A 23,158-nucleotide genomic window follows, 5' to 3' on the forward strand; every position below is an offset into this window, starting at 1 on the left:
GTGACTCCCCCAATCCCCAACCGCAGTCTGGCAAGCCCCCTCCAGGATGCGAGCGACTTTAAACTTTATCGCAGATGGCGAACAACTCAATTCATGTTTCGGCTGAGCCTTTCGCCGCCTCCACCCGAATGTCGCAGGCAATTTGCAACAAACAACAAACAAGTCGGTGAGCGGGAAAAGGGCGGAAGAGCAGAGGGGGAGCGAGACGCAGGAGGAACAATGGCGTCAAAGGATCGAAATGGGAAATGGGATACTGTTCGCTTCGTGCGATAATTAGAAGCGCCCCCGTGCACGCTCAATTAGAAGCTTGTAAGCTCCAACCTGGAAGGGGGGATGGGGTGTGGAGGATGTGGTGTGGGATGGGATGGGTAGTACACGAACATGGAAACACTCTCTCCCAGCTCTCTCAGCCTCAACCACTCCCACTCCACGACCCGTGGCTGCAGCCTCGATGCAGACACGCGATGATCCGAAGCAGAGCTCTGCAGGGAGTCGGGGTTTGGAGAGGCTTGAATGTCTTAATTAACTGTTGGCTGCACTCTGCAAATTCAACAGGCCAAGGGGGACAAGAGCTACTGTTTGCCTCTAAATAATGTCGGCGACGTCGTGCCTCATGTTTATGATTTGCAATTATTCTACAGGATTCAGGGCTCACGATTGAGAGGTGGAGTCGGAGACGGAGCCAGAGTGGGTTGGTTTTGCCTGTGTTTAGGTGCCGCTTATCTGATCCGCGATACACGAAGACTGCACGGACGTGCACACGTCGCCATCATTCACACACACACACACACACACACACACACACACATAAAATCTGCACACACAAAGGGTGAAAAAGCAAGCGTGTGAGGGTAGGAGGCAAATGAATTTGAGTTGTTGTTTTTGGTGTTTTCTTGTATATTTTTTTTTGGGTGGCAGCGACGCCAGACGCAGTCGAAAGTGTTTGCCAGACAAATGAAGATGGGGGGGGACGCTCTGAGTACTGGCGATTGGGGGTTCGAGAAGATGGGGTGGGGTCTGCATTACATGTCACTTGGCCATAAAAAACTTTATGTCTGACATGAGCCCAAAAAACAATTTGCATATTTCTGCAGTGGATAACAACTTAATTTAGGATACCCACAGACACAGACACAGGCAGGGGGCAGGGAGGGGTCCAGGGGGGTGTAGGGGCGCCAGACTGCGTACTCGACTGGAACAGCGGCAGCGCCGGCGTCGACGGAGGAGTAATTAAGGCCGACTGGAATGTACATATCCTTAAACGAAAGCGGATACGGCGGGGAGTCTTACGGATGAATTGCTTTACACCGCGGCGGCGGGAGGCGCCGGGAGGCTGGGCACCTCTTTTTTCGGAGGATTTCACACCTTTTCAGCGATCTCGGCGGGTGGCAGAGAATGGATTGAAATTGCTTTTCGCTTTTGCCATTTACTTCACTATGAATTTCGTTAGCTTTCCTTCATTTGCTCCTTTGCTCGCTTGACGCCCCTTCTTTTATTCTCCGCAGGATTCCTGCTGGCATCCTGGAGCTCTGGCTCCCGCTGCTCCACTGCTTCTGCTTCTGCTGCTTCTGCTCCTGCAGTGGAAATGCAATTTATTTGCTGTCGCGGGCATTAAGCGCGCTGCGCTGACTTTTGACTGACGCCATATTTTCCGCCACATTTGCAATATTCGCACGAGCCGAATGCTTCCGCAGCTGCTTTATGGCTGGTGGCACTGCCACGCCCATCCCACACAGCCACACAGCGACACAGCCACACTGCCACACTGCCACATGCCGGAGCCATGGCCTGGCAAGCTTTCATTTTTCAAAACTGTCAGCTGCGCATATTTCACAGTCGCCTTTTGGCGGGGCACTCACCTAACCGTCGCACTGCTGCTCCTCCTCCTCCTCCTCCTCCTTATCCTTCTCGACCCCCGCCGCAGCTCCCTTTGTCCCTGGCCATCGAAGTGTGGAGCTAATGGCCAGAGCTGTGAAGTGCTGCTCACAGTACGAGTATATGCTCGTAGTGTAGTAACGCAACCCTAGCCCGAGTCCGAGAAATCCATTTGCCTTCTCTCACTCACTCTCTCGGCGCTTTAATTACGCAACGGCAACAAGAACAACACGTGACCGGTGGGCGGGGGTCTGCAGGGCGGACCAAGATTATGCAGCAGGATTTTTTCATTAGGGATGTCAGACGAAACGATTCTTCTTCAGCTGCTCCTTGAGCCCTGCGGCAGGCAGTGCGACGGAAGTGGATCGACAAGAAAGGCGAGCGGGCAGACCTTTGTGTCGCAGCTCCAGATGGAGCAGGATTTGAATCCAGATGGAGGTGGGTGGGTGGGTGGTGGTTCGGTTCGGTTCGGTTCGGTTCGACTTGGAATTAGCATAATCAACATGAAAAGGCAGAACAGCAACTCACTCAAGGCCCTCCCCCTCCCCCCCCAGCTCCAGTTCCTGCTCCCGCTCCAACGCCTTTCCCCTTTCCCCTGTGAGTGTGGTCGAGTTCCTGGAGCTGTAGCTGGAGCTCCTTTAATTACACAGCACTGCACAAATGATGAGCTGGCAAATTTCCACAGATTCGGTGGACGTGTGGGCGCCTGTCTAGGTGGGCGTGCCAGGTGGGGAGGGGAGAGTGACTAAGAGTTCTCCGAAAATGGCCCGCAGCCATGGGAACAAGTCAAAGGAAGAACAGAGCAGACCCAAACGAGTCCAGACAAAGCGATTATTGTGTCCATGCTCCGAGGGCTACGAGGACCGAGCGACCGCCTTCAAATTGAGATGGACTTGAGATAAAGTGGGACAAAGGCAGGGCATTCTCTGCCACAGCAGAATGAATCACACGATAAGGAGATGTCAGCAATGAAACGAATTAGGATAATATGTTAAGTGCCAAAGTGATGGGGATGGGGATGGGGATGGGAATGGGGATCCATCAAGCCCGAAACAAAGGAGGAAACTAATAAAAAGTAATTGCAAAGAAGTTGCCGTAAATCTCAATTTCTGGTCGAGTGCCAGCCCTGGACTGACTATTAAAAATTCCCAGCTGCGATTGATGGAAGCCCAAAGAGGAAAACCATGTCCGGATGAAATCCGTTCCGTGGCAGCCCTGCAAAAGCCGCACTGACAGCTCAAAGTCAAGGCAAAACCGCGCAATGGTACGGCTGACTTCCTGCAGATTAAACTGTCATCTCTCGTGGCTTAAGCCCAAGCGTGCCTTTGGCCAGCTCCGGACCAGCTCTAACCAGCTGACAAACTGACAAAGTTTGCCAAATTGCTTGAATGGCCGATTGCCCACACTTGGAGACGGACTCGGACATGCAATTAAAGTTTGCGGTCCTCCTCGGACACTCGAGAGACACCCATGCGAGCCGGACAATCCCTGCAGCAATTGTACGGCATTCGAGAAGTTGCAAGAACACTTTTAATTGTTGAACAACTTTCAAGTCGTTGTCCTATTCCCCCTATTCCTTGTCCCAGACCCACACTGCCTGCCCCTTCATCAAAGATGCAAGTAATGTTTGTCCATGAACATGAAACATGAGGCATGGACGTCGCTGCACAATGGCAGTGGCAGAGGCAGAGGCAGAGTCCAAGGCGAAGTCATGACAAAGTGAAATGTCTGCAAGTCGAAGAGGTAAAAGGAGTGTCAGAGAAATGCTAGGGGGATGGGCTGCACTGAGAGAAAAACAGCTCTCTGAAGTATCGCAGGAATCTTGAACTTATTCCGACCCCTGATTCAAGGAGCCCCCTTTTTCGCTCTGTGTGGAGTGAAATGCCACCAAACCCGATGCGGCAAGTCCCTTCCTGCATTGTGAATGTAAATACATGTGCGAAAGCGACCACCTGAGAAATCAGCACGCCAAGAAGGAAACAGACTGGAGCAGACTGGAGAACAACTCCGCCGATACCAAATCGCTTTAGCTCCGCCACAAGAAGCAATAAAAATGATACTGAAATGCCGCCCACTCATTGCGGCTGGCGCGAATCCTCTGGGGGGTGGGCAGGGGTTGGTGGCAGGGCCATTATGCTTGTGTATTGATCTAAAATTGAATGTAAATTGCGGCAACTCGAATGATGCACGTGGGAAAGGAGCAGCTGCCGCTGCCACAGCCACAGCCGCTGCCTGCTCCCGGGATAGACCCGAGGACTTGGCAACGTTGCCAATGTTTGGGCAACAGCAGGAAGCGGTCTGGACGCTGTCTGGGACACGACAGGGTGTCGGTGTCGGTGTCCCGTTCTGCCAAGTCATTCGGCGGCCATTAAAGCAACGGCCGTTGCACGTAACGTGACCTCTCATGCCACACTGGGCGAAGTCGTGTAGGTATTGCAGCACCCGGTGCATCGCAGCAAGTGTCGTTGACTCGCCGCTGGACAATGTTGCACCCTGGCCAGTCCGGGGTCCAGTGACTCGTAACTCTTCCAGATAAATATGGAGGGACATTCCGGGCTCCTGATACCGGGCGTCGGGTGGCCAAAGCCCGGTCCTGCACCGAACTGGGCCATAAAAGGCCATTACATCTTATCTTGGCCAATTGGCTTTTGGTTAAATTTTTCGCCTCTGGTGGGAATTTATGCTGGGGGGTCCCCTGACCCCCGGGGCAGACATGCGGATAATTTAAATCAGCTGCTGGCCGAAACCAAAGAAAAACACCTGTGAAAATTCCAGACTTTCGGCACCTGCTTTGTGGCAGAGGCAGAGGGAGGCTAGGGAAGAGGAAACGGAAGCGTATGCCAATGGAATTTGAAATATTCCAGGAGGAGCAGACAGCACAGCCCCCCACCCTCGTGCCGTCGCCAGTCGTACGTCATGCATATTCCACTTGTTTATGCTCTTTTCCTTTTCCCCCTGCCCCTGCCCCTGCCCCTGCCCCTGCCCCAGGTCCTTGTATTTCATTCGTTTGGCTTCCTTCCGTTTTATGACTCCATTTTGTATGTGGCATCTCCATTGAGCTGTTACCTCCCCCCCACCCCACCCCCACGTCTGTGCTACAGATTTTACGACCCTGATGGCGCATTAAATTTGATAACTTATCAAAGAGCCAAAGCCACCCCCACTCCCCACTCCCCCTCCCCCATTCATCGCCCGTCAAAATGTGTCAGGTCGGAGTGGGGACAGGGAAGGGGGGCCAGTGGGTGAGAATCCCTCGAAAGTCATTTAAATTTTGGTTAACTGTAAATTGGCTCGCTCTCTGTGCGCTCTTTCCACTCCCCTTTCCCCATCCATTTCCCCCGCCTTTGCGTGCGTTAATTGAATTTTCCGTCAAACAAAAGACTCTGCGGCTGAAATGTGGCTTGTCACACCAAAAACCGGTGCTCCGGATGCAAAGGCGGACGCGGAGGCGGACGCGGATGTGGATACGGATGGGTGTGGAATTGGTGACGCGGGACCTGGTGGTGTATGTGGCAGAGCCTGTGACTTGATTACGACACGCGCTGGAACAGGGGTGCGGGGGAGCCTCGCTTCCTCGTGTAGCCCACATGTCAGACAAAAGTGACATAAAGGGGCAGAGAGAGAGAGAGAGCGGGAGAGCGGGAGAGCGGGAGAGCGGGAGAGGTGGAAAAGTTACCAAACGAAGTTTTGGACACAACTGTACTGATTGAGCGACTGAGCTTCCTGCGTGTTATTTCCAAGCATGTCCCTGAGAAAGTTAAGAGATGTTTCTACCAGAACCATCTCAATGCCAGTGCCTGCTTTCACAGCAAATCGAAAGATTATTCTGCACTTTCATTGTCTTTCGGGTGGGTCCTAAATTAATTGAGTTTCATTTGGTTTAATCAGCAATATTATATGTGCTCCCGGCACCCAGCCAAAAGTGCAGTTGTTATTTAGCAATCAAAGCCAATTAATGGAGCCAGAATACGTGTTGTGGCAAGTGGATTTTGTGTCTGACATTGATCTCTGCAGACCCCCTCCCTTCCAGCCACTTGGCCACAAGTCAAACATATGCACAAAATGCATTCGCATTCGCATTCGCATTAACAACCGACTATAAATGTGCCCCTTTCGAGTGGTCGTGCGGCGTGGTGTGGTCTGAACACGGGGCAATTCATTTAAATGAAAATTTAAATGGAAATCAATTAATTGAGATTGCCAGTGATTTTAATTGAATATCGCTTTGTGCCCAAAAAAAAAAACTAAAGCCAAAAACCCACAACGAACTGGGGCTGAAAATGAATTAAGGCCAAGGTGGGGGGGGGGGGGGGGGGGGGGGGGGGGGGGGGGGGGGGGGGGGGGGGGGGGGGGACCTGCATATCCAAATTGGAAAATATCAATGGAAAACGCAAAAAGATGGGAGCTCACCAGGAGACACATATAAAGAGAAATTGAAATTGAAACCGAATTAACAGCGGCTACAAAAGGCAATTTCGAATAAAGAGTCAATTACGAGTTGTATTTTCAATGGCTTTCCTTCTGCCTCGATGGACTGCAGGTTCCATTTGCAACTACAGACAGCCCCCTCATAAATTGGCTTTGGTTGCAAAATTAACAATTTCATTTGATAAATCAAAGGTTCCCCCATCAGAGAGTGAGAGTGAGAGACATGTATGTCTATGCACACGCCCAGGCACCCAGGCACGCAGTCACCCAGGCAGACAGACAGAGACGGAGACAGAGATGGAATTGCTCACTCAATCACATGTACAGATGCAGTTGCCGTTGCATGCATCACTAGGCAGTGGCAACCTTTTGTGTGTCCATATTCAACATGACACGAACACCCACGCATCGGGGAGCATTCATTATGCATTGTTGCTTTACCCACAAACCCCATACACACATACACTCATACACCCATGCAGACGCACACAGATACAGCATTTGCATAATTGCATCTGTCAATGGCATTGGTTTGCTGCCCCCCCCCTCCCACTCTGCCTTTTTGGGTGTGCAACAATTGCATTGCAATCGTTCTGCCACCCCCGTTCTGCCACCACATCCAACTCTAGCTCTCTGAATTTGTGTTGCACATTTGAACCATTTTACTTTGTGTTCAATATGCTGAACATGCAACTTTTGTTTGTTTTGGCATGCCAAATGCTGCACAAGTGTTCTCAATTGCGAATTCGCTGGGGAATCCCATGGGCTCCGGATGGAGAGGAAAGGCCTGCATCTACCGAGTTTGGTTACTTTTCGTATCAAACTAAGAGTTATGTTAGTGCAAATATATTTATATGTAGTCAGATGTGTGTTGTTAAGCATCTCTGGGATGCATTAAAGCTAAACATGAAAACATTTTGTCAGCTGAGAACATTGTTGATTCTGTTATAAGTGCATTTTGGGGTCGGCCCCTGTCCAAGGACTCTTCTATTTGTTTTTACACTCTCGACGAAGGCAAACACAATTTGGCACAGACCTCGAGAGTGTCCACAGGAGCAGCAGTCTGGCACTCGACTGAAATATACGAGTATCTGAGCTGAGCCAATGACTAAAACATTTTAAAATCATAGCAGGTAAATATTGACCCTCACACACACACACACACACAGCTATTTTCTGCCACCTGCCCGATGGACAGAGAGATATGCATAGAGAGGCGGTACCTTGGGGGACTTTAGGTTTTTCAGACTTTTAATTGAAAGGCCGAAAGAGGGTGGCCAGGACTGTGGGCAAATATTAAAATAAGCAGATCGAGTGTAAGGATTCTGGTGCGGTTCTGCAGCTTCCAGTGAATTCGATTAAGTTTGTCGGATTTCGTGCTTTTTGTGCAATCGATAATCGTTTATCGAACTGAATGACTCCACTCTAACGGACTGTATTTTCCGCTGAATCATGGGTTCTGTGAGTACTTTTATGGCATTTACTTTATTCCCCAGTGTGTGTGTGTGTGTCCATGCATCACTGTTGCCATGTGTGTGTGTGTGTGTGTGGGGGTTATTGCATGCACTTCATTTATTTTATGCGTTCGCTGTATCCTTAAATGTTCATGCATTTTGTTAGTCACTCGTCCGTTCCTCGTCCCTCCCTCCGCTCCACTTCTCTTCGTTCCGCTGCATAAAATTTATTTCATTTTTATTATCATTTCGTGCACTGAGAGTGCCGTTCCCTGTGCCCTGTGCCCCGTGCCCCACACCCACACACCCATCCGGAAGGAACGGAACGGAACAAATTCAAAGAATCGCCTGCAATTGACCTGCACCCTCCACCCTGCCACCCCCCATCCTTACCCACATGAAATGCTTTTCCCGGAGTACAAAAAATTGTAACGAAAATAGTTTTCGCCCCCTTGTAAAAATATGTAAAGTTGCAACACGTTCGTTCTGGCTTTCCTTCCTTGGTTTTGTTGTCCCTCAACAAAAAAAAAAAAAATGGGGAGCCTCAAAAGGTGGGGGAAACAGTGACAGACAGGGGGAGACTGAACAAAAGGAGAGACATCAAGAGAGAGAGAGAGAGAGAGAAGTGCAGAAGAAGGAGACAATAACAACAAGGACACCGCTTCATGGCCCGATGATGGGTGGACTGGGGACAGATGGAGCTTGTTCTGGACTGGGTGGCGGATGGTGGGGGGCAGAGTTGGTCTATATGGTATCCCCTGTCTATTTTAGTTGTTGGGGTAATTTTTTCTGTTGTCGCAGTCGTAGGTTTCTTTATGTTTTGCGTTCAAATAATGCCATTTCGTAAATTGCTTCAATTCATCCACCACCCCGCAGCACACCACACACCACACACCACCCAGGCCCACCCACAACCCACCATTCCCCTTCGGCGATTCCTGGCAACCGCACACCCTTGCTGGCATATTTTTTTAGGGCTTCCTACAGAAAAAACACACAGACACCGATATGTATCATATATATAGCGATATATGTATATCGGTTGTACAGTTCTGTTTTGGTCCTTTTCCATTTATTTTTTGTTGTTTGCTTTCTTTTTGTTGTGCCGCCAACAATTGGCCTTTTAGCTCCGGCCCTGGATCCTGGAGCCTGGAGCCTGCTTCCTGCCTTCTGCGGCAGTGGCCTCCGTTTCTGCTCCTGCGGCTCCATAGTCCTTAACTGGCTTTTGTTTCATTTATCCAACCCAGACCCTGCCCCAGACCTTGCACCCCGGCACCCCGGCCCCAACACCTATCCCGCTACTATTCACACCCGACGTGTGTCCATGTCCTTTTGAAACTTTGCCTTTTGTTCGCCGCGAAAATCAATTAACGCGCTCAATGAGCTTCAGGAAACTTTTGCCCCCCCCTCCCCCTACGGGGCACGGGACCCACAACAAAGCCAATTTACAGTTAACCAAAATGTAAATGTCCCCGCCGGGGCAGAGGCAGGGGCAGGGACAGGCAGCTGGGGGCAGGGTCTCGGGCAAGTGTCAACTGCTTTGATAAGCTGTTAAATTTAATGTGCTGTCATAAAAGTCTGTGGCAGGGACAGCAGCAGCAGCAGCAGCACGAAAACAGAGATCTGAAGGCATATGAAGACATCAATGGGAGAGGAAACCCACCACCCAGGGGGCTACTCAGGGGAAAGATGGGAAAAGCCTCTAGAATCAGATGTTTTGAGAACTTTTAGGCAATGCATTATTAGATAGTGTTCATACTCAAATAAACCTCTCGAAATATTGTATTTTAAGTGGATTTTTTAACTCCACTCTTCTAGTACTTTAGGAGCATCATTTTCTCCCTGTGTGGAGAATGCGCTGCCCAGGCAATAAGCCAAAAAGTGCATCCGAGCCAAGCCAAGTCGATGATAGCAGCTGGCCAAAGTTGCGGTACAACAAAGAACCATCCATCACCTGCTCGATTCCCACGTGCATCAGCATCATCAGCGACTGAATCAGAAACAGACACAGAATCGGAATCAGAATCAGAATGAACTTCAGCTGCCGCATTTACATTCAATTTGAGATCAATACGCGAACATAATGCCAGGCATCAGCCGCCGCAACGGCCTGAATCCCCCTGAATCACTCCTGGAGCGTCCATGGAGTGGCATCAATTTGTATTCTTTTATGGCTTATGGTAGCGGCGCCAATGCGATTTGAGGCCACCCCCACCCCCTCGCCTGGGGCTCAGGTGGTTGCATTCACACATGTATTTACATTGCCGATAAGTGCGGATGGGATGGGCTTGCGGCGTTCCACTCTGGATTGATGCCGGAAAACTTTTTCGCCGATTTAACCAAGTTTTAGCTCAGTTCGGATCTGTTTTTGGAGCACGGAACGATGGCCAAGTGCGTCTCGGAAGTGGCCGAAGGACCGCAAACTTTAATTGCATGTCTGGCTCAAAGCAAAGGACAATTGACCAGTGAACCAAGTTGCAGGACTCCGGCAATTGTGTTTGATTTGATAGGCGGCTTGTGGTGTGTGCCCCGAGTTGCGTGTTTGCACAAATTGCGGTTTGTGGATAGCTCTTGCCACTACTTTCTCTGTGTCCTCCGTCTCTGCCTCTCCTCTCGCTCCCTGGACGGCGTGTCCGTGCCTCTTGTATTGGCTTTGAGTTTGAGTTTCAGTTCGGAATGCCATTTATTGGCCTGGCTCTGATATCCAAGGATTTATCTGGGCCTCTCGAATTGTCATTGACTTTTCCATGTTCTTCACACTCCAAACTGTCACACTCTCTCTCTCCCCCTTTCTTTCTTTTTCTCTGTCCCTCACTCTTTATCTTTTTTGCAGCAATTTTCACTTGGTTTGTTGCCAAATATCTTCTGCCTTCTGTGGCGTCTTAAAAATGTGGCTTTTTGTCGTCGTGTTCGGTTTTGCTGTATTTTTGTTGAGATTCTTCGAACAACAATTATTTTCCATTTGTGTTTTTTGAGCCATGAAATTAATTTCGACTCTTTGTGGTCCCCCTCCTATCTTGTGTCCTTCATATTGGCAGAGGGAAAATCCTTTTGTGTCGTGAAAACTTTCATTAACTGCCTTTGACCTAAATCATGTGTTGAGAGGAGTCCGGCTTCCTTTAGTCCGGAGAGACCATTCAACTGGCCCGAACTGGGCTTAACTACGATTCTTGGGTCCAAGAAAACCCAAATAATAGACTGCCAGCAATTTGGCCAGAAATTTTGAATTTCAGTCAGCCGGAATGAGCATTGGGCTCCGGTACGGGGGCCATTGATACTGCGAGTACGTCGTAGACTCGAGTTTTGAGTGTTCTTTCATAATTTCTCGTTTGCCGTTGCTATGCTGCATGCCACCAGCACGGGATAGGCGGTGCGCTCAGCCGTGCCAGTTCCGTTCCACATGCATGAGTGAGCCTTGACTCTCGATATGCCAGTTGCAAAATTGTTTTTCGTGCACCAGCCCCCACTCCGTCCGTCTGCGCCAACGGGTGTCGTGGCAACCGCCAGGAGGAGGACAGGTGGAGCAGGAGCAGAAACAATACAATCAGCCCGACTCTTCAGTGGAGTGGGCGAATGGGCAAGGTGTTCCCGACAGCAGGCGGCTCCTGTATCCCTGCATCTCTATCTCTAGCACTGCCCCTCCTACCCCAGCACTCAGCGAATCTCTTTCAGCAGCCCTGGGCAGTACTCCTAGGAAGCTTTTGAGTGGCTCATCATTCGCCATTATACGGATGCAGTGTCCCCTCATGTGTCCGCACCGACCTCCGTTCCGTGCACTTCCAAAATGGATTTAACATGCCCTCTCTGTGTGTGTGTGTGTGTGTGTGTGTGTTCCGCCGGAGTTATGGAGATGGCGCCGGACAAATTAGTTTAACAGGCAGAACCAGCCAAGTTCCGGCTGCAGAAAAAAATACTAAATTAATTTTAATGCCAGTGCAAAAGGAAAGCAAATGGAAATGGAAATTGGAGCTGGAGCTGGAACTCAGTTAAATTCCGTTTGACAGTGAATAAAACTGCTCGCGTTGCGTCTGCCAGTCGTCTCCCGCGAAGTCTGGTCGGGAATCGGCTGCCGGGTGCAGGGGGCGGGGACTGCCTCAACAAAATGCAATTCATTTGGCGCCGTTGTCGACGCCACTGGGCGCCATTTTGCTGGTTCAAATCCGCAACTTCAGAGCGGAGAGGAGAGGAAAGGGCAGAGCAGAGCCCGTTTGCAATGAACAACTTTTTTTCCGCTGCTCCCTCTTTGGTAAAAGTTTCAAGTTTACTAGGATTACAGTGTTAAAAAGTGGCGGCAGTGCTGCCTGCCACCACCCTCTCGCCCCTCTGAGTAGGCCCCGTAATGTGGAAAGTTCGGGGCTAACTGCTGAGTAAGCCTGGCCGGGTGCATTAGGGCCAAAGTCGCCGCAGCCATCAACCATCAGCCATCGCCCATGGGCCATGGTACACCAGCTTCCGGCACTGTCCTAAAACGCCCATTGTAGGTGGTAATCTGACTAGACTAGACCCTCGAAATCGACAACTAAAACGGAGTTTTCTGTCACATCGGACTAATCCCAGGCTGCACTCTCTCTCTGTCGGGGCCAGTGCAAATGTGCCGGAAAAAAGGTTAACATCAGTCGAAGGAGGCGCAAGTTAACAGATGAACTGGAAGCGGTGAGAAATGGAAAGGGAGAAGGGGGTGCCCGCTGGAGACTCCGGAGAGTACTCCCCCGACCCTGACACTGGGTCGCTTACGCAATAGGGCCCTACCCCCAAAGCTCCCAAAGAGCTCCAGATCCCCCGAATGTATCCTAAATTAAGTCGTTATCCAGCGCAGAAATATATGCAAATTGTTTTCGGCTCATGTCAGACGTAAACTCTTTTTATGGCCAAGTGACATGTGAGTCCACCCTTGCGCCAAACACCATGCCCCATGCCCCCATTACTCCTTCTCCATTTGTCTGGCAACACTTTCGTCTGCGTCTGGCGTCGCCACCAACAGGAGACAGAGTTCCTGTTACACGAGTGTGTGTGTGTGTGTGTGTGTGTGTGGAAAGAAAGTATATCAAATTGTGTGTGTGTGTGTGTGCACGTCCGTGCAGTCTTCGTGTATCCCGGATCGGATAAGCGGCACCTAAACACAGACGAAGCCCATCCACTCCCCCTCGCAAACACACTCCGACTGAAAATTCCACCTCTCAATCTTATCCAGGCGAGAGGCAGGACGCGCTGTGGAATAATTGCAAATCATAAATATAAGGAACAACCAACTCAACATTATTTAGAGGCAAACACCCCTCTGCCAGCTATACTTATAGCCTGTTGAATTCGCGGAACGCAGTCAGCAGTTAATTAAGACATTCTAGAGCCTCCCCAACTCCATTTCCCTGCAGATCGCGTGTCTGCATCGAGGCTGCAGCTATGGCAAGAGGGTGTTTCCATCTTTTAATATTACCATGCACCGCCCCCCCAACCCACATGCTTCCCACTCTTCATTCCATGGCTGGAAGCTTACATTATTATAATTGAGCGTGGGGCGCTTTCTCTTGCAGGTTTTCCATGTCGATCCTTTGATTACATTTCCCAAACGGTGAACCAGTGGGCCTTTGTGGAATGCCTCCGATTAGGACCGGCCGGCAGGTCAAGAATAGTCATCACATACTGATATAGTAGATGTCGTAAGGATTGATTTGAGTAATAAGCAGGAGAATAAGGAGTGTTTATATTATCGTTCACCTACTATGTGTAGTCCCATGCGCTTGTTCGAGACTTGTTTAAAGATAGTTTCTCTGCTCTCCAATTAAATGCTACTGGCACTGCCGGATCTGTAATCACTGACTTGTAGTAATCAGGCTGGCCTTCTCTATCAAAGACAACCCACATGTTTACATACTTGCATACATATATACATATTTTCAAGCTTAAAAGCATACTGTTGTCCCGTTTTTGCTATCTATTCTGCTCTCTCATTAATTACATTAGTAACTCGACTTTTTCCATTACTGTTTCTCTCTGGACTCCTCTCGAACCTTTCAAAGTTCAAAGTCAAAGCTCTTTTAGTGCACTTTTTTTTCCATTTCTTTGAACGCTGAACGAAATTATGGAGTGTTTATGAAAGAGGAAGAGCTTCCACTTCAGCTCGCTCCCAAAAGACCCAAAACAAAAGCTAACGAATGCCGAAATCAAAGCGAAAATCAACTGCATTCGCCGTCGTGTCGCTTCGGTCTTCAGGGAGCCGACGAGGAGGCGATACGAGCAGACTGTAATTGCTTTCGATCACAAGGCAAACCGTTTTGTTTTTGATTTATACAGAGTTTCGCGTCCACCTGGCTTTCTACCAACAACACAGTCCATCAAAAGTTGAAGAGCCGAACGATCGTTTAGTCAAGCATCGGCAGCGCAAGAGTGCAGAAGCACACCTCAGTGAACGACGCCAGACTGAAAGTAGTGGAACATTTGGAGGCCGAAACAAATTGAATTATTTAAAGGAAAAATACCAGCTGCTGGCAATTAAGTTTCTCTTTCCTTAGTAAAATGACTACAAAATTCACGATCAACGGAAAGCCCTACATGGGTGAGTGGATTGGTTAAGTGTTAAATTTATGGGATAGTTGGACATCCATAGGTGAACATTTAAGTCCATAGTTAGTTATCCCTAGTTATCCCTGTTTACAGAGAGAGATAGTACCCTTGTCATATGACATGCATTCTCTTGAGCATTCTTACTCTCTTCTCTCTTCTCTTGCTCTCCGTTCTCAACAGTGAATGTCAGCAATCTGCCACCCGATATCACGCTGAACACCTTTATACGAGAGCATTCCCAGCTAACGGCCACGAAGTTCATGTGCCTGGAGGGAGGATGTGGAGCCTGTGTGTGCGTAGTGCGCGATGGGACCAGCAGTTGGGCTGTCAATTCGGTTCGTGCAGAACCACTCAAGTCATTCCATTCACTCAACCTCAAACAAGAAACCATAAGCCAGTAATCGTTCACCTTGCAGTGCCTCACGCTGCTGAATACCTGCGCCAAGCTGGAGATCATAACTGCCGAGGGGCTGGGCAATAAACGTACCGGCTATAATCCGATTCAAAAGCGCTTGGCCAAGATGAATGGGACCCAGTGCGGCTATTGCTCCCCGGGATTCGTGATGAATATGTACGGGCTGCTGGAGCAGAACGGCGGCAAGGTGAGCATGACGGAGGTGGAGAACTCCTTCGGTGGCAACCTTTGTCGATGCACCGGCTACCGTCCCATTCTGGATGCCATGAAGTCCTTCGCGGTGGACAGCAACATTCAGGTTCCCGCCGAGTGTGCGGACATCGAGGATCTGAACCTGGAGGCTCGCAACTGTCCCAAGACTGGGGCAGCCTGCAGCGGCAGCTGCCATCGTTCGACTTTGGTCTACGACGATGGGAGCCAGTGGTCCTGGCCCAAGACCTTGACGGAGCTGTTTGAGGCGCTCGACAAGGTCGTCGAAGCAGATCAATTCATGCTGGTGGCTGGCAACACGGCGCATGGTGTCTACCGACGGTCGACGGACATTAAGCACTTCATTGACGTGAGTGGAGTGGAGGAGCTGCATCGGCACAGCACTGAGGGACAGCAATTGCAGCTGGGGGCGAACCTAAGTCTCACCCAGACCATGGAAATCCTTCGTACCACCTCCAAGCAGCCTGGCTTTGAGTATCTGGAGGTTCTATGGAACCACTTGGATCTCATTGCGAATGTCCCCGTGCGCAATGTGAGTTGGAACCGAGTTGGTTGCCGAGAACGATCATCAGGTATAATGCGAGTATCCTCCATTTTATAGTCGGGAACTTTGGCTGGAAACATTTCGATTAAGAAACAACATCCCGAGTTCCCATCGGATGTCTGTCTCTCCTTCGAGGCTTTGGATGCCAAGGTTCTGGCCATGAAAAGCGCCACCGAAGAGCAGAAAATATCCCTCGCGGAATACTTGAGGGACTCGAATAGAAAACTGATTATCAAGGCATTCCTCCTGTCTGCCTATCCCAAGAACAAGTACATTTACGACTCTTACAAGGTAATAATTGTGTTTAATCCAATCTACTCCCGCTCTTAAGAGATATTTTCCCTCCTGCTTCATAGATCATGCCACGTGCCCAGAATGCCCATGCCTATGTGAATGCAGCGTTTCTTCTCGAGTTGGACAGCGCTTCCAAGGTGCAGAATGCTCGGATTTGCTTTGGCGGAATTCGCCCAGACTTTGTCCACGCCACTGCCATTGAGCAATTGATGGTCGGACACAGTCCCTACGAGAGTGGACTAATAGAGCGAATCTTCAATACGCTTCCAAGTCAGTTCCACCCAGACGAGGTCCTGCCTGATGCCAGTCCTGCCTATCGCTCGAAACTGGCGTGCGGCTTACTCTACAAGTTTCTGCTGAAGCATGCACCCGAGGCGCAGGTCGCGGAGAAGTTCAAGAGTGGAGGTCAGATTCTTCAGCGCCCATTATCATCGGGTCTGCAGGTGTACCAGACCCAAAGGCAAAACTATCCGGTCTCCCAGGCCGTGCAGAAGGTGGAGGGCATGATACAGTGCTCGGGCGAAGCGACATACATGAACGATGTTCTGACCACAGCCAACACAGTGCATTGCGCCTTTGTGGGGGCCACTAAGGTGGGGGCCACCGTCGATGAGATTGACGCCAAGGAAGCCCTGCAGCAACCTGGCGTGATTGCCTTCTACTGTGCCAAGGATGTGCCCGGAACCAACAGCTTCTGTGTGCCCAGCTTTAACTTCAAGGTGGAGGAGATATTCTGCTCAGGATTGGTGCGACACTCGGAGCAACCTGTGGGCGTGATCGTAGCCCTCACTGCAGATCAGGCGCAGAGGGCAGCAAAGCTTGTGAGGATCAGCTACAGTCGGTCGAGCCCTGACTTCAAATTGATGCCCAGCATTGGGGATGTTTTTGCCTCTGCCACGCCGGATCCGTCACGTATCATTTCATTGGACGAAGAGGATCTGCAGGAGGATACATTCACCGAGAAGCCTGATGTGGAAGTTAGGGGCATATTTGAGATGGGCCTGCAGTATCACTTCACCATGGAGCCGCAGACGACGGTGGTCGTACCCTTTGAGGATGGCCTGAAGGTCTTCTCGGCCACCCAGTGGATGGACCACACTCAAGCTGCCATTGTACACATGCTGCAGGTGAAGGCAAAGGATGTGCAGTTACAGGTGAGTTGTTTCTTTGAAGGTGTGATCTCTCCCATAACAATTATCCGCATTCCAGGTTCGTCGATTGGGCGGTGGCTATGGGGGCAAGATCACGCGCGGCAACCAGGTGGCCTGTGCCGCTGCCTTGGCTGCCTATAAGCTGAATCGTCCTGTGCGCTTTGTGCAAACTCTGGAGTCCATGATGGACTGCAATGGCAAGCGCTGGGCCTGTCGCTCCGACTATAAGTGCCACGTCAAGGCCAACGGACAGATCGTGGGCTTGACGAACGATTTCTATCAGGATGCCGGCTGGGTCAACAACGAGAGCCCCGTTCGACGCTCGACCTTATCGCAACTAAATTGTTACGCCTTCACAAAGGCTAACTTCAAGAACAAGGGCAACGAGGTGATCACAGATGCCCCCAGCTCTACCTCGTGTCGCGCTCCGGGATCTGTTGAGGGCGTGGCCATGATCGAGAACATTATGGAGCACGCTGCCTTTGAGGTGCAAGCCGATCCGGCAGCTGTGCGCCTGCTCAACATATCAGCGACTCACAAAATGTCCGAGCTGCTGCCGAAGTTCCTTGAGTCGCGGGAGTATCACGAGCGGAAGAAGGATATTGAGGCCTACAATGCGAAGAACCGTTGGACGAAGCGCGGCCTCGGCCTGGCCGTAATGGACTATCCCGTTCAGTACTTTGGCCAGTATCCCGCCACGGTGGCCATCTACCATGTGGATGGAACAGTGGTGGTTACCCACGGAGGCATCGAAATGGGGCAGGGTAAGTTGAGGAGACCCTTTGGGGTGTCTGTATCCTTTACTTTCGATTGACGTCGTTCCAGGGATGAACACCAAGGTGGCTCAGGTGGCTGCGTATACCCTCGGCATCGATCTGAGCTTCATCAAGGTGGAATCTTCGGACACCATCAATGGAGCCAACTCAATGGTCACCGGTGGGGCCGTGGGCAGCGAGAGTCTTTGCTTTGCAGTTCGCAAAACCTGCGAGATCATCAACACCCGACTGCAGCCGGTGAAGAAGAGCAGCTGGGTGCAGACTGTACAGGCGGCCTATGCAAAGTCCATCAATCTGATCGCCTCGGATAACTACAAGAAAGGCGATATGAAGAACTACAACATTTACGGCATGGCCCTCACCGAAATCGAGCTGGATGTCCTCACCGGGAACAATCAAATCAAGCGCGTGGACATCTTCGAGGATACCGGGGAAAGTCTCAGTCCATACATCGACATTGGCCAGATCGAGGGGGCCTTTGTGATGTGCCTGGGATACTGGCTAAGCGAGGAGTTGGTGTACGATCGCGAAACGGGCCGCCTGATTACCAACCGCTCCTGGAACTACAAGCCGCCTGGCGCCAAGGATATACCCATTGATTTCCGCATTGAATTGGCCCAGACACCCAATCCCAATGGCCCAGGATTCATGCGTTCCAAGGCCACCGGAGAGCCGCCTTGTTGCCTGGCCGTCAGCGTGGTGTTCGCCCTGCAGCAAGCCCTGCAGTCGGCCCGACAGGACGCCGGCCTGCCACGAGAGTGGGTGCGCCTGGGAGCACCTTCTACTCCCGAGACACTGCTTCTGAATGCAGGACATGAGGCGACGAGCTTTAGGCTTAAATAGAGTTGAAAGCAGTCCATTTTTAATTGCCTAACAATTATATATATAACATATGTTAGTTCGTTTGCTTGTACTCGAATGCAGATTTCTGGAGCCATCTCTCAGCCCACTACCGACTGAGAATTCAACCTCTCCGAGCATGCGGCAGGATGCGCTATGTGGTTGGCATCCCTCTTCCGTCTAGCTCGAGATTTTGCCTGCTTTCTGGCCTGGTTATTTGCCGGAGTGCAGTCAACAGTTAATTAAGACATTCAAGCCTCTCCAAACCCCGACTCCCTGCAGAGCTCTGCTTCGGATCATCGCGTGTCTGCATCGAGGCTGCAGCCACAGGACGTTGTGGGTTTGGGCGTGAGAGACTGTGGAAGAGAGTGTTTCCATGTTCGTGTACTACCCATCCCATCCCACACCACATCCTCCACACCCCATCCCCCCTTCCAGGTTGGAGCTTACAAGCTTCTAATTGAGCGTGCACGGGGGCGCTTCTAATTATCGCACGAAGCGAACAGTATCCCATTTCCCATTTCGATCCTTTGACGCCATTGTTCCTCCTGCGTCTCGCTCCCCCTCTGCTCTTCCGCCCTTTTCCCGCTCACCGACTTGTTTGTTGTTTGTTGCAAATTGCCTGCGACATTCGGGTGGAGGCGGCGAAAGGCTCAGCCGAAACATGAATTGAGTTGTTCGCCATCTGCGATAAAGTTTAAAGTCGCTCGCATCCTGGAGGGGGCTTGCCAGACTGCGGTTGGGGACTAGGGGAGTCACCTTCCAACCACCCTGCCACCCCCCTTCCACCTTCACCATCCATCCATCCATCCATCCATCCATCCAAACTTCATTACCCCGAACGGACCTTCTCTGTGTGTGTGCAAATTTCCTGTTCTGCTTTTTACGGCGGCACGTAATCAAATTAAGCAATTACTGCCTGGCGCTCTGCCACATCCACACAACCCCACAACCACCTCACCGGGCGGCACACATCCGCTTGATTATGGGGCAACTTCAAGGGAAATCACCAGCTGGAGGAGCGACGGAGCGACCGACCGACCAACGGAGCGCGCAACGAAGGAAGTCTGCCTCTGCAATCATAACGGTAAACGGTGCCCAGGCGAATGGAAATGGAATTCGCACCAGAAATGCTCCCCCGTGCAGAGAGCAGCAGCCAGCGACAAGTGCCATTTACCCCCACAGCATGCCCCATGTCGTCTAATCCAGAGCGTTGTCTGGTACTCGAGCGTCGAAAGGGAAGAGGCCTGTCCGACTGGGATGGGATGAGATCTACCCTGTGTATCCCCCACTTTCCGCGTGGGAATGATAATCGTTTGGTTTATGGCCAATTAATCAACTCTCGAGCTCAGGCGGAGGAGACACTTTCCACTGGCCATAAGCTCATCCTGATCCACAGCCGCGCCGCACCTTTCGATATCCCTAAACAAACATCCCGGACATGGTTTCCAATTGGACAACAGCCCGAGTGTAACCGATATGTTTATGGGTCCTTTAAGGCACGCTTGGGTCGGCACGGTTCGGCGGAATGTTTCCATGTTGTCAATTAATAATATTGAATAGCAGGGAGGATTTTAATCCTCGCAGTGGGCCAGGTCAACGTCGAAGCGCTTACGACTCGCCTTCGCCTTGGCCTTGCTCCTCCATTGTATCCATTGTATCCTTTGGCTTAATCGCTCGCTCGTAAGCCCCGAAAGGGTCCCTAATGATAACTGACCACGCAGCAGTGCAACGCTGTTGCGATTGCTTCCCCTCCATATCCTTTACATTGAATGTTGGGGGACTGAAGGCATCGCCAACTCCCCACTGACCTAATGAGCCATTTAGCCAATTGGGGTTAATGTCCACACCCGTCGGAGCGGTACGAGTGGCAGGGGGAGGCGTGGCACGCCTCTCAACTCAAGCCAGGAGAAGCCAACTGCTGCGCGTCTCCTTGATGAATTTTTGAAGAGGACTCCGCTGCGTGCAAAGTTTCAGGAGGATAAATATATCAACCCGATTACGGACTCCCAACTTCCTCTTCGTTTTCCGACTTCGTCTGTTCATTTTCATATTTTCCTTGTTTACGGCCAAACATTTTGGTCACGTGCTGGATACGTGAGCATTTTCGAGCAAGTTTCCTACAGGAAGTGGAACTTCGGCGGAGGAGTGCGGCGAGGGGGAAGGAGGAACTGGGAAAGTGTGGAAGCCTAGCCTATGAAAAGTGCAGTGTTCCCCCGCTGATGTCTGCAGCAGTCGATGGTTAACCGAATTCGCAGATTACTCCCAAATTTGTTGTCCAATCAGCTCCCTTGCAACCCATTCCACCTCTGCAGTCCGCCTGTCCGGCTGCTGCCTCTTCCAATGTGGGATAAAAGCCCCGTCCGACACAGCTTAGTCCTTGTCGGACACAGCCCCTCCACTCACCCAATCTGAACACGACACCAACAGCTCCCAACAGGTTCCACTTTCCTTGGTGGGGGGGAGGATATTGAGAGTTGGGCTTTTGAATGGAATGCACTTCTGGAAGCCTCTGATTTCCATTTGTCAGGGGCTTTCCACCCATCCACTCATCCTTACCCTGCGTGGCTTCGTGGAGAGCCAAACGGTTTGACAGTTCATGCAACTGTAATGGGAAGCCCCAGGAGGGGGCTGTCTGTCTCAGACAAGACAGCTCCTCCTGGCTGCGAGCACTCCTCCAGAAGAGGAGGATTCTCTTCAGCTGCACACTCGAAGGACAGATAAACCCTCTTGTACCTCCCGCTCCCCGACTGGCTTCCACCTGAGTTATCCTGGCACCATGGCGACCCACATATTAATTATTGGATGGGAGTGGCGCAGAATATTGTAACTGATCCCGCTGCAAATGCTTCGAGGCAGTTGACGAGTCGAGAGCAACCCCATGTTGGACTGCTCGGCCATTCATCGGATTCCGATTTCAGCGTCCTTCCTCTGCCATCCTGCATATCATCCATTGGTGTCAATTAGGCTGGGCATCCCTTTGTTCCACTCCACAGTGTCATTTCATTATGGATTCCGATTCCTATGTCGACTCCATTCTGCTGCCATCGAATTGCGGATTTATTGAGTTGCTTATCAGTGCCACGGCTTGTGGCAGTGCCTCCGCCTCTGACTGCGCTGTTATCCTGCGAGTTTCCTGCGTCCTGTCTCCACATCCACACATTTTCCAACTCATTTCATAGCGAGTGGCGCGCGAATCATCTGAAATTCAAATATCACTGCTAAAAAGCGTAACCATGTCTGAATCCGCCCGTATCCTGCCTCCTGCCTCCTGGCCTGCACAGACACATCATCCGTGTCATCATCCCTGTATCTCCCAGTATCCCCATCTATCCCCCGGCTCCCCCACTCTTTACGATCGAATGCTAATAAAGTCGTCTGTCGTCTGCCGTCGGGCGGCGGCGCCAACTTGCATAATTCAATTACATCCGATGCAGACTCATAAAACTAAATCAAAGGAAAACAAAGCGTCACGCTTCATTTACTTTAGTACAGCTCCGCCACTCGGGGTCCCCTGCATCAGTCCCGTGCCCCAAATCGGGGTGGAGGCACATCCAGCTGGGGAGACCCATAAAAGGCTTCAGCAAAGAAGTTCGCCCTCTCCTTTCTTTCGTCCCATGCAGAGATCTTCCATGTTGCGGCTGTGTTCTGTGTCTCCTCCTTGGCCGCCTCCCAACTCCTGGCTGACAGTTGACTGCGTCCAGTGCTGGCCTCTCCTCGAGTCTGGGCCTGGTCTGGTCTGGCCATGAAAGTTTCCCGTCACTTCCGACACCCCCGAGGCGCTTTTCCCGCTTTGCATGGGGGGCGAGGCGGCAGGCAATTTCCTTGGCTGACTTTCGGGGGCACTGAAAGTTGGCTGCGACTTTGATTCTAGTTTGGCTCGGCAATAATAATATCGTAAAATGTGATTGTCGTGACTGATTGCACTGGAACGGAGCGGCGGAAGTTGGCAGCGTTTTCTTGCAGTGCACTTAACTTTATTATTTCCCCTTTCGCCCCGAAAACTACTCGCACAAACTTGGCCTTGTTGCTGCTGGTCGAGGTGGCTGGTCGAGGTGGCTGGTGGCTGGTGGCTGGCGGCTGGCGGCTGGCGGCTGTTGGCGGATTTGAGTTAGTGCCAAGCAGAAAGCATAAAGTGTTGGCGCATTATTATCTTTCGGACTTCATAACTTCTGGCCATAAAGTCCTGATTGGACGCCGGAGAAGGGCCAAGCTCCCAACAAATTGTCTGACATGAAATAACATTTTGCCGGGCTAAGAGTCATTGGCCCACTCGAAAGCTGTTTCCCAAATAACTTGCGCGCCGTACTCGCTCATTATTTTCACATTTATCGAGCTAATTAACAGTTGGAAATACGTGAGGCAATCGCGGAGGAATGGCAGTTGCCCGGACGAGGAGAGCCTTCAACCCGGAGCCATCAAGCCGAAAAGTATTTAAACGGGAAATGGTATAAAGGAAGAAACCCGACATTGAGAGTGGCATCAAAGAAGGAAGTCGCCAAATGTGGCAGAAAATGGCTCCCCGAAGACCGTCCATGCTCCTCCGCTGGCCAGTCGTCTTTTCCTCGCCTTCTCGTTTGATATTGCTCCAGAGATGTTTGATTTGGCAG

General features: G+C 51.0%; 1 protein-coding gene across 1 annotated transcript; it reads left to right on the forward strand.

Annotated features, from left to right (window-relative positions):
- The first annotated feature begins 14,270 nt into the window (after positions 1 to 14,270).
- On the forward strand, positions 14,271 to 18,599 carry LOC108160859 (abscisic-aldehyde oxidase-like). Its single transcript, XM_017295122.2, has 7 exons — positions 14,271 to 14,310; positions 14,499 to 14,653; positions 14,735 to 15,475; positions 15,545 to 15,778; positions 15,844 to 16,935; positions 16,991 to 17,696; positions 17,758 to 18,599. The coding sequence occupies exons 1-7, from the start codon at positions 14,271 to 14,273 to the stop codon at positions 18,549 to 18,551; spliced, it is 3,762 nt and encodes a 1,253-aa protein (XP_017150611.1). The 3' UTR covers positions 18,552 to 18,599.
- The last annotated feature ends 4,559 nt before the right edge of the window (positions 18,600 to 23,158 follow it).

Source organism: Drosophila miranda, chromosome 3, assembly GCF_003369915.1.
Source record: "Drosophila miranda strain MSH22 chromosome 3, D.miranda_PacBio2.1, whole genome shotgun sequence".
Classification (NCBI taxonomy): Eukaryota; Metazoa; Arthropoda; class Insecta; order Diptera; family Drosophilidae; genus Drosophila; species Drosophila miranda.